General features: G+C 40.5%; 2 protein-coding genes across 3 annotated transcripts; both read left to right on the plus strand.

Moving 5' to 3' along the window:
- The first annotated feature begins 247 nt into the window (after window positions 1-247).
- LOC136675849 (F-box only protein 36-like) lies at window positions 248-4,339 on the plus strand. 2 transcript variants are annotated; one of them, XM_066652623.1, is made up of 4 exons: window positions 248-405; window positions 1,915-2,044; window positions 2,938-3,110; window positions 3,688-4,339. In XM_066652623.1, the coding sequence occupies exons 1-4, from the start codon at window positions 322-324 to the stop codon at window positions 3,934-3,936; spliced, it is 636 nt and encodes a 211-aa protein (XP_066508720.1). In that variant the 5' UTR covers window positions 248-321; the 3' UTR covers window positions 3,937-4,339. The 2 variants fall into 2 exon arrangements, with proteins under 2 accessions (XP_066508720.1, XP_066508721.1); XM_066652624.1 differs by having other exon boundaries at window positions 1,915-2,023; window positions 3,688-4,338.
- Window positions 4,340-4,673: 334 nt separating this feature from the next.
- Window positions 4,674-6,948, plus strand: LOC136675334 (probable G-protein coupled receptor 148). Its single transcript, XM_066651821.1, has 3 exons — window positions 4,674-5,129; window positions 5,511-5,794; window positions 5,979-6,948. The coding sequence occupies exons 1-3, from the start codon at window positions 4,946-4,948 to the stop codon at window positions 6,570-6,572; spliced, it is 1,062 nt and encodes a 353-aa protein (XP_066507918.1). The 5' UTR covers window positions 4,674-4,945; the 3' UTR covers window positions 6,573-6,948.
- The last annotated feature ends 5,055 nt before the right edge of the window (window positions 6,949-12,003 follow it).

The following is a 12,003-nucleotide window of genomic DNA, read 5'->3' on the forward strand; positions in this document are numbered from 1 at the left end:
TCCAGTGTGGACACAGGGTTTAAAAACTCCAGCTGCACTGCTGTGTCTAATCCACTCGTACCAGCACAACACACACTAACGCACTACTAACACGTCAGTGTCACTGCAGCGCTGAGAATGATCCCCCACCCAAATCATACCTGCTCTGTGGGGGTCCTGACTGACTCACAAAGTATGCAGAGCAACAGGTGGTAAATCTACAGAGTGACCGCTGTATGGTCTTTGGAACTGATCAAAGCTCACTTTAGTGAACTCCTCCCATATCCGTTACGTCACCAAGTTTGTCGCCGAGCCGTCGCCATAGCAACGCCAGTGTGTGTAATGTCGGCCGTGTTGTTTGAGAAGAGCGCTCAGGGTCCTGCGCCCATGAAGGATTACTTTCATTTACAGATAAATACTACACAGGTAAAACACACTCACTCTGTTTACCTCTAAACACACTTATAAACAATACATCTGCACAGGATGTGTTCTCTGGAGAGATGGAGCTCTATATTATTCCATTGGATTGCGCTGGAGTGGTATTTGTGATCTAGAGATAATCATCCACGCATTCAGTTTGTACAATCTCAAGTGTAAGGACAACATATACAGTGTCAAGAGCCACATACAACAGAGGAACTGTGTTACTATTGCAGTGAGTTAAATGAGCAATCTGTATATGTACTGTACTTAGTCATAAAATGTCCAGGGTGTGTGATCATAGATAAAGGAAACACGCAAAGCTAAAAACTGCTGCCTCTCACAGCAATGCTAAAGCAGATTCATGAGTATTTCTCGATGGTGTGTGTGTGTTTAAACAAATTAAGGAGTAAAAATTGTGTTTTAAAAGCCTCGCAGCTTCACGACGCTGAAGTTCGTTACTTATTCGCCAGTTTCTTATTCGGATTTTCTGTTCCACCTTAAATGGTGCAATAGTTGCATTCTGTCGCCGCTAGAAGGCAAAGTACGAACTTCCATACAGTGGAAAAACTACACTTTTAGCTTCATTCCGTGGATATTACCTCTTTATTTTCAAAGTGTCTCAAACACCTGAAAGGCTCACTGAAGACACAATATAACAATATTAATATCCTGAATATGAAGAGATTTTACTGTGGAATGTTCATATAATGGTCCCATAAACATAGCAGTCTTTGTAAATCTCATTTTTGAATGGGTTTTGTTTCACAGTCCTCTCCAGGGTGAGGTTATCCCTATTGCTTGTACACTTTTTCTACCACATCTTTTCATTCCCTTCGCCTCTCTATTAATGCACAGAGCTCTCTGAACAGCCAGCCTCTTTAGCAATGACCTTTTGTGTCTTGCCCTGTTTGTGTATGTAAGGTGTTGGTGATCGTATTTTGGACAACTGTCAAGTCAGCAGTCTTCTACATGACTGTGTAGCCTACAGAACTAGACTGAGAGACCACTTAAAGGCCTTAGCAGGTGTTTTGAGTTAATTAGCCGATTACAATGTGGCACCAGGTGTCTTCAATATTGAACTTTTTCACAATATTCTAATTTTCTGAGATACTGAATTTGGGGTTTTCATTAGTTGTCAGTTATAATCATCAAATTAAAAGAAATAAACACTTGTAATATATCAGTCTGTGTGTAATGAAAGAGTATAATATACAAGTTTCACTTTTTGAATGGAATTACTGAAATAAATCAACCATTTCATGATATTCTAATTTAATTTTAATTTGACCAGCACCTGTAGTTCCGATTTTAAACGCTTGGTGTCAGTATTACAGATTGCGCCTTTAAAGTGCAAGGACTAACCATCCAAACACCTGACCACATTAGTATTCGTATCCTCACAGTAATGTGCCTATACGTACTGTGAAGTCTTCCCTGAAGTTTAAAGGCTGCAGAGGAACACACTCCTAGTGATGCTATAGTGTGGCATATGTTTGTTTATTGTTGCAGGTGATCTGGAGGTGGTGGAAGATCTCACTGAGGATAGATTCAAGGAACACAAAGCCGGGAGAAGTGATAGAGTCTCACAGTGATTATTTAGAGGACAGCAGTCTGCAGAGTATGAAAAAAGAAATATTAGGTGTATGAATAAATTTTAACATTTTTTTTTGTAACAATTGTATTTCCGAAACATTTTCCTGTTCCTCTGTGATTTCAAGATAACTTGTGTAGTATTAAAAATCACAGTATCACAGTTGTCATTTTATTCAACAAAACATAACCTAAAGATGAAGTAGTGTGAAAATGGCAATGAAAAATGTATTGGTCGCTGCATTTGTTATGAGCTTTATCCAGAAATAGCACTGCAAAAGCATGTGATGGATTTGTTCTGTTCTTAGTGATAATACTGTTGTATTCAAAAGTATGTGTGTGTTTTGGTTTAGAAAATTTAAAGACGTTATTCAATGTTAGTAATTGTGAATGAAGTGTATTAATACTTCTTTTTATTCTTATTCTTATTTTTATACGACACAGCAGTTAACATAAAACGACAAAAGAGCAGGAGTTTGGATTTTGACAACACTGTAAAACATATTTGTACACCTAATACAGCAGATCTGAAACATCTGCCAAACCTAAACATCTGCAGCAGTGAGGGGGACTCTACATGAGTCATGTTTACTAATAAGTCAAGCCAAAAAAATCTGATTTCAACTAGCAACTAGCCAATAATCTCAGAATGATGTGGCATAAACCATTCAGCCCTGCAGTGGAAAAGAGGCCTAGGACTCCTAAGGCATTACCGAGGACTGAACCCCCATCTCCTGATGGAGTTTAGGCCACTGTACCAGTTGGGATATATTCGTTTTCGAAACATTTATGTAAATGTTATTAGCAGATATGTGGAAAAGTAACAGATATTAACCTAAACAGTGACTGTAGGATGATCAGCATGTTTATGGTGAATATGTGTTCAGCCTATTCTCTGATTCCTGAATGAATATGATGAACAGACTCTGGTGTTGACCGCAGGTCAGGTGTTGATGGTGTTTGGTCCTGAGGTTCTGCAGTACTCCAGAGATGTGTGTAAGGGTCAGTGTGATTATCTCCTGCGTCTCCCAGACTCTTTACTCTTGAACATCTCAACCCGGCTCGACCTGGAGGACGCGGCCCAGCTGGCCCAGACCTGCCGAAGGTTCAAACAGGTTTTGTAGCTACCCTTACCTTTGGCCACTAAATTTATTTAAATTATGGGATTTATTTAATAAAATGTTCAGAAGGTTATTCATTTGTTACAATGGCACTAGACTTTACTCGCCTTTTGGTCCTGATCCCTGGGAATCCAGGTTCTTTTTTAGTCCTTGTTCTCTCGTGGTTCAGAGCGAGCCAAGTAGGGACAAAACCGAGACATGTAAACCTTGCAGAGTGTTGACTGTACAGAGAGAGTTGTCACTCTATGCCACGCAATGCAGATGTCCAGCACAAACTCTCCATCTGTAAAATCACTAGCTACAGTATAGATCAAATTTGTTTTTATCCTACTCACAATGGCAGCTCGTAAAAAATTACACCATGGACTTTTGAAGAGGTTCAAACGCTCCTTGGGTTGGTGGCTGACGATAGAAAACCAGCCAGGGACCAGGGACCAAATAGAGAGTAGAGTCCAGTAAATTAGGTACATTGCAGTGGAAAAGTGTCATATGTCATACATTTATGTGTCATGAAGATGAACTCCTATTTGAAACACACTTGGTGAAAAGATGTGATTGTAATTTTCTCCAGCTGTGTAGCTCAGAGGAATTCTGGGAGCAGACGGTGAGGAAACACTGTGACACTGTTACTGCAGGGATGGAGGATTTGGCCAAAGAAGTGGGCTGGAGAACGGTGTTCTTCACCAACAAACTGCAGCTGCAGAAACAAATCAGCCGCCGGAAGCTGCAGAATGCAGCAGACAGTGCTTTGGGGCTGAGGATGGACCCTCTACAGGGACATGAAGACTGGAATAATGACATTAAAAATGGACTGAAGTGAACGATACACCACTGAGGTCATGTGATTATTCTGTAGTGGGACTCATACCTATGTAAAGACTTCTGGGTCATAGCTGGATTTATCAATGATAGAAATGAATACAGCCAAAATTGTTTGCCATTATGAGCTCATTAAGGAGCCAAAATATGACTATATGTCAGCATGCTTTTAGCAAACTGCTAACTTAATCTGACACCCACTACAGAATGATACACATCTTCAGTGGTGTACTGTCCTCTCCAGGCCCCGCCCACCAATGCATCCATTTGTAATTTGTGTTTACAGCTTTACAGATCACTGACACAAGAACAGCTCCATGTCCAGAACATTTCTCTATTTTCCTCTAATTCTAAATAATATGTTTAATACTGGATTGGAAATACTTTGTGATATTATCACTTTATTTAATAAAATTGTTTCTATCCCAAATATCAGTTAGTTCTTCTTGAATGACAGGTTACAAATATGTAAGAATTATGGGACTGGCACACAGCGCTCTATACAAATTAAATATTATGAGACTGTTATGTTGGATTTCTAAAAAAAACTACTGGTTTGTACAAAACCACCTACTCTAGCTTTAATATCTCCTGTAAAATAATTTATAAAATTTTGCTGGGTTTGTAAATAAAATCGATAGCTTCTGACCTCACTGCCGTCTTTTAACATGGAAGGACAGTCTGTGAAGCTCACCGCACTTTCATCTTTCACTTCAAATCATGAGGGTGAAGTGGTGAATTGCTGTGAGAATTAAAAGCTGAGCTGGTTTTGGGAAGTGAAGGCTTTGTTATTTCCTCTCTGTAACAGCCATCATTTTTTCTGCAGAGCTTTTGTGGTCTTTGATATCTGCAGAAATAATGTGGACAGTTAATGACCGCCCCTTGACATCTTTCTTGTCTGACCAGGGTGGGATTCCTGCTTTACTTACAGCTGCCCACTGCAAACTAAAGGACATCAGCCAGAGAGGTGTGTTTCTAGGCAGATTAAACTGAAGACTCAACTTTCAGACATGGCTTTAAATCACTGGACGAGTGGGTTTAAGATAATAAATAATCATGGAGGAGGCTGGAACAGCATGGAGTCTTTAAAAAAGCTGGATGCTAAGCTTAAGATCATAGTTAATTCCAGGGTCAGAGACAGAGAGATGTCTAACCTCACCCGAGCCATGGATTTACCTTCAGAGCTCCAGACAGGTGAGATGGCACATTTATTTTTTCAATGTTTACATGCATCTCTGCAAAAATATAATATCCTGTGATGTGGAAATGACCTTTCATCTGGCCAGTATGTCTAATATTCCTCATTGAGTGTTGCAAGAAAATAAATGATTTTCTGTCTGGTAAACTGTCCAAAGAGGATATATTTTATTCTGGATTTTAAATACATTATGTTCTACAGTATTAAACACAGACCAGCCATAACTTTAAAGCCACCTCCTTATATGCACACCCACTGTCCATTCTCTCAGCTCCACTGACTGTAGAGGACATGTATGGAGAAAGAATTTAAAAACCTTACTGACTTTAAAGTTATGGCTGTTTAGTGTATGGATTGTTAATGTGTTATTTCCTCAGGTTTACAGAACAGTTCTTCAAGCTTGGAGAACCTGCAGGTTCTAGACTCAGTAAAAGCCTGCGTCCATTCCATGGCTTTCATGGTTACAGGGCTCTTCACATACCTGATCACAGTGACAGTTCTAGGTTCTCCAGGACTGAGGCAGAACCCACGGTACGTCCTCCTATGTCAGCACTGTGTGTGTATCTCGGTTTTTAACATCTCTGGCGCTGTTCTGCACTGTTTACGATCTCTCCGCTGGAACGTTGCTCGCATCACCTGCTGGATCCTTTTTGACCTACAGGTAACATATTTGCATACTTTAAAGGTGCAGCCCATCTTTTTTCTTTTATTATTATTCATTATGAAGAGCAATATTTTTAAGAGTTTCTGTACGTAAACATGGCAAGCCCCCATACAATTGTACGATTTGTCAAATTTAATTTTCAGTTGTAAGAGTTTCTTTTTCATTTGTTTGCTCTTCACAGGTGGTCATGGCTCGTAGTTTAATCATGACCCTGACCCTGATGTGTCTGTGCACTTGTTTAGCCATCTGCCAGCCTTTTCAATATCCAATACTAATCAGACGTTCCTTTTTGTGGATCATGCTTCTGATCTGGCTGCTGGCTTTGGTCAATCCGGTCGTCTTTACCGTGATGGCCTGCACCCATCAACCTTGGGAATATGTGATCGGATTGGACGCTAAGTGCTCTACAGCTCTGGAAGGCAAGGCCTGTATCACTAGCTCTCTTCTGCTGCTGGTGGTCATTGTCCTGCTCATTATCAGCAGTTATTTACTAATTTATCTTGAAGGACGTCGAGCTGGACACTTCTCCCAATCCAACAGCAAGGGCCGCCAAACTATACTTATCCACAGCCTCCAAATGAGCTTCCAGATTTTACCAGCAGTTATCATTATCACCCGCTTACAGCAAACCTTAGCAGTTGCTCTGGCCACCTTTCTGGTGTTCAGCATTGCCCAGTCTCTCAGCCCTGTGGTTTACGGTCTCCGCTGCAGGGAACTCCAAGAAGAACTTCCCCGATTTCTTCCACATTGCCTCAGAGGATGGATCAACTCCTAGCAAGGGCAGGACCAACTACAAAACCCTCTCAGACCCTCGCATCCTCCTGCCCAGCCAACAGCTGCATGTCCACTTCATCGTGACTGTGCTGGAGGACAAGGACAAACTACTGTGAAACACTGGGAGCAAGATACAAGTCACAAAGTGAAGTGATTGGGATACAGTCTACAGGTGCACCCTGGAGACTTTTCTATGCACCCAAAAAGGAAAGATCTTGTACTCTTCAATAAGAACAGAGTCTTGGACTAAGGGTTAAAAGGTGGTCTAGAAACCTGAGATCTGAGATCTTTTAAAATTCGCCGGAATGGGTCACAAAAGGGGTGTTTTCTATAAATTACTGAGGCATTAACCATAAATCCATAAAATGTAGGTGGGAAAGGGGTACAATGCGTCTCGAGGATACAAAGTAATCACTAAAACCACATTCGGGGGTGGTAAGAGACACATATGAGCATGTCATTCCTATGGTGTGAACACCAAAGCATCTTGATGTGTCTTCAACAGCAATATGCACCGCCCATATCAGCTGCTCTAGCCAGGGGTTTACCAATAAACAATGGTGTCTCAAGCTGTAAGTAGTGTGTGTGTCTGTGTGTGTTTTAACTGGTGTGTCAACACGGCTTGTGCTCTGACTCACAGACTGAAATGCCTCTTGTTATTTATGTTTCTCACACAAAGGCCTATATGCTGTATATTTTTGAAGTACAGTGATCAAAGTTTTTGGATTTGTGTTTATGTTTTTAGGTCAAAATCTCTGAGAAAATTAAAGTTTTGCAACGAAAACTGGAGCACTGACTCTGCCACACCCCTTCTCCAGTGGAAATTATGTCAGAATTCCGATCACAAGCTTCACAAGAGACACATTAAATATTGCAGGTTTGAACAGCTATACGTTTTGGCAGTTATTTGTTAAATGCTTTCAAAGATGCATATTAATGTCGTGTGACCAGGGCCTGAGACTTGGAGTCAGTACATTGGGGAGTGACAGGGAGTCTAAAAATCCAACATTGTCTCTGAGAGGTTCGGATGCTGTCCTGAATGGGTTCTACATGTGAAAAATATCCCGTACACCAACAAGATGGGTTGGGTGATGGAGATTTGGATTGAGGTTGGGTGGGATTGTTTATTTCTTCCCATACGTTTTGTTTTGCAGATGAAATGTGCTCCTTAGTCCAGGAGCTCAACAAGGTGAATGTCTCGTGAAATCCTGAATGAAGGATATCTTTTATTCTAGCAAAAAGTGACTGAGACTTTGAGTGAGTTTGGGATAAGTAAGTATTCCTCGCTTTGAAAAGAAGAAGAGAGGCTGAAGCTGGTCTTGAAGTTGGTCTTTGGAGTTGGTATTGTTTTACAGGCACTGAAAAGATACCTAGAACTGTTTCCATAGCTCCGGTGGAGAACCCACATTGTTCTGAATATATTTCTACAAACTGATGTGTTCTGCAGCAGCAAAACATACCTGAGGATTGGATTAAATGTCATTGTTTGGGTCAAACTGTCCATCTTTGTGTTGGAGAAGCTCTGACCGTTTTTTAGGACTTACACTTAAGCAGTGCGGGGAGTGTCCCGTTTACACCTCAGAGTCTGAGCTGAAGAGGTGGCCATTACAAAAAGCAGAAAAGAGAAACAGGGACTTGTTAATTTCCTGACAGCATTAATCAGGAGTGTGTTCTGCAGTCTGTCATTTTCATGTTATGTGGGTCATTTTATGATTCTGTTTTCTTTTCATATTTAAAGATTCAGTAAATGTAGGTCACAGCAACTACAATAATGTAATGCTGTTTTTTTTTTTCTGAGGACACATAGATGTGCCCTGAATCATTGACCAGCGTTGAACAAAGTACTGTAACATCTTTAAACTCACCCTTTGTGATATACAACACATGGCCAGAAGTATTTGGATATTTGCCCAACATTTCTTCTGGAATGAAGATTGGTGGTGGTGGGGGGGGGGGCAGTGTTTTGTATGCCTTTAGCCCAGGTTTGACCAGATTTGGCAATGTGACCTTGGGCTCATGTGCAGCTGCTCCCAAGTGTCCTATTTCATTTCACATGTTGCAATCCACGAGGAATACACAATGTAGTGATTTCCCAAATGATGCTATTCTGGGTTCAACTGTGTGTGTGTGTGTCATATGGAAATGATTCTGTGGAGATTTAGCACATTATACAGGTGGGTTTACGTATGTTTGTCCACACTGTAAAGGGGTTAATCTTCTGAGGAATTGTGTTTCTCATCCCTTCAGCTCTCTGTTCACTATTCAAACTCAGGAGCTGGGATTTACCTCCAGGTCTGCAGCATAAAACTTATCTTTTTGGCCCTGAAACATACACTCTGGGGTCAATTATATGCACATGTCCAACCTCACAGACTCCAGAAGGGAATGGTGATCTCTGAGAGAGTAAGAGAGATACACATGTAAATGAGGAGAACACTCCCATGTGAATGTTGTATTCAGTTTCTGCAGTCTCATGCTAATGAACCTCTTTAAACCCCTTCTGCTCAGGTGACATGTTCCTGCTGAGTTTCTGAGCATGAATAAGGGAACACATCCTCTACACACTCTGCATACTTTGTCCCCTTTCACCCTGTTCTTTAATGCACAGGACAGAGCAGGTATGATTTGGATGGTGGTAAGTCTCAGTGCTGCAGTGACACTGACGGAAAGAAAAGAGTGGACATCTCACTTCAAGTTTCTGAGACTCATCAGATGTCTGGTTCCATTCACTTCCACTGTGAATGATAACAGTTCGGAAGGACCGTTCTTCAGGTCCTTTCTTTCCAGACCTGAAGACATCACCTAAGTGTAGACCACAGGAATTGGGAATTGCCTGAATATAATCAGAGCAATAACGTATCCAAATATCTGTTTTTGCATTCATTGTGGAACCCAGTCTTCCGCAGTTTAAATTATTCTAAGGTCAGTTTATGGTAATTTGTTCAACTTCGATGTATGTTAGTCCTGTAATATTTAAATTAAAATATTTTAATGGTCAGCTTGTTCACATTAATGTTCGCAGCAGTGCTTTGTCGCTATAAACCAGCTCAGCCACCAGGCGGCAGTACTCATAGTTTGTGTCATGAAAACAAGGGACCGTCTGCTGTTTAGAGCTGAAAATGTAAATTGCATTCATTTATCGGGAGCAGTTGCACATGAGCCTAAAGTCACATTGCAAAATGCCATAAGTGTGCTGAAGTCGTCTAAGACTTTTGTGTTCTCAGGAGTGACGTGTGGTGGTTACTTGTTATTTTTTGTCATTTGATTGATGCTCAGCCTCTGATGTGTATGGTCTGAGGGGTTTAGTGAACAGATGGAGAGCAATGGCGTGAAGGACAGGAACAACAGGCTGAAAGCAAAGAAAAACAAGATCTGAGAGAGATTACACTGAGCCAACCCCTGGAGGAAATTCCCAAAATCCAGTCTGAGATATTAGGCATTTTCTGTTTCTCACACTGCAAAGAATCACAAGCACATTCAGTGAGGTTGAGGTGTGGGCTCTGGGGGTGGTCAGCCCACTGTTCTGAGAATCACCAGCGTTTTTTTGTTTTGTTGTTTTTTTGTATAATTTTGGGTCTGGTTCGTTTGGCTCAGTGAGTGTTCTCTCTGTAAATTAAATTTTTTTGTGCTTTCTCAGTGCTGTGTGACAGTGTCTTGTGCGGATATTATGGGTGACGATTCTTCTGTAAATATTAATTCATGCTAATTTATTAGGCCTGCTATAATAATTATATTATCAACTTATCACATATGTACATTTCCTCAGTAATTGTTGCAGTTTTGTCCACTGTGTTTACTGTGTGTTTGTTTACATTAGAGTAAAGGCCTCCAGTGTTTTAGCTACTCACTCTGTCCTGCTCTCAGTTATTCTCTGCTCTCTCTGTTCTGAAGCTTGTTAATAAATTTGTTCTAAAATAGTGGCTTTACTTTATTTATGTTGTATATGGTTAAGATAGGATTAAATATTTTATATTTCATTTTTTTCCAGACATTTCAAAATTATGCTATTATAGTATCATTATATTAGTGGCATAAATTGTCTTAAAATTACAATAATATTATCCATCACAATTATATCTGTGAGAATATATCCAACACAAAAACAAATGTTGTAACAGGCCTATGTTTTTATTAATTAAAATGATTTTATACAGTGTCCTTACACATGAAACAAAGTCATAAAATGCTATTCTCTGTCCAGCATTGACACAGTGATATAAAAAATTCCAGCCGCTACTGCTGTGTCTGATTAACTCGTACCAGCACAACACACAATAACACAGCACCAACACAATCATGTCAATGCAGCGCTGAGCAGGGGCATGCCTATACTGTGAGGAGACCTGGGACTTAGCCTTAAGAAGAGATGTTGCTCTATGAGATTTTTACCAAATGTTTGTAAGGTCAAATTCAGCAAGAATTACTATGAGGGCCTTTCCTTTAATAGTAAAATTCTAAAACTGCAAAAAAAAAAAAATAATACGTTTGTCGCACATGTAAATTTACTTTGAAGTTACTTAACTAATACACTCAGAATAGCATGATGTCAACAAAAACATAGGAAAACACAGCATTTTGCCGGATTCAGAAAAAACTACAGTGCGTTTGTGCTTTATACACCAGGGATGTCAAACTCAGTGGGTAGCGGGCCACATTACACTCAGTTCAATAGCTTTAATCAATGTCATATCAGCAACTCCTCTTAAATGTGTAAATTAATCCACAGGGTGCATGCTGAGTTCACAATTTCAACATACACAATAGATGAACATGTGCAGTTCATTAGATATAACAAATATGGTTTAATATTTAATAAACGGAATATCTCTGAAAATACATCGGTTATTAATGACTGATTAAAACTGTATTTAAATGCAGTTTATCTAGGAGGGACTTTGTTTCCATTGGCTGCAGCACTAAATGATGGACAGCTAACTCTGGCTGCTGATTGGCTAAATAAGTGACGACCAATGAGAAGCAAATTCTCTTGAGCTATGGTTCTCTTGAGGCTATATTAGCCTCTCCCTCTGCTTGAGGAAGAGTTTAGGAGCGTCGACTTTAGAGTTTCACATCAGAAATACGGAATAAAACGCCTACCGTATCGGTTCCAAACAGAACACGGTTTTTATTTTAAAAATACGGGGCGTTTGGCCCCTAATCATGTCCCGTCGCGTTCCAGTTCTGAATCCGACTCGCGGAAATGAGCGTTTGTGCGGAACAGTCCGAAAGAAAAGTGTGTCCGCGAACGTGACCTCACTCGCGGGGCCTTAGCTCTGGCTGACTGGGTGGGCCTTGGCCTAATTTGGGAAGGCTCAGGACCCTGAACAAAATTATTTGTCTTTAGAATATTTTGGCGGGCCGGATTAGAGCGATAAAAATCAGGCCAGATCCGGCTTCGTAATACATATGTGGTGTTAGAAAAGACTCGGGGC

The sequence above is a fragment of the Hoplias malabaricus genome, chromosome X1 (assembly GCF_029633855.1).
Source record: "Hoplias malabaricus isolate fHopMal1 chromosome X1, fHopMal1.hap1, whole genome shotgun sequence".
Classification (NCBI taxonomy): domain Eukaryota; kingdom Metazoa; phylum Chordata; class Actinopteri; order Characiformes; family Erythrinidae; genus Hoplias; species Hoplias malabaricus.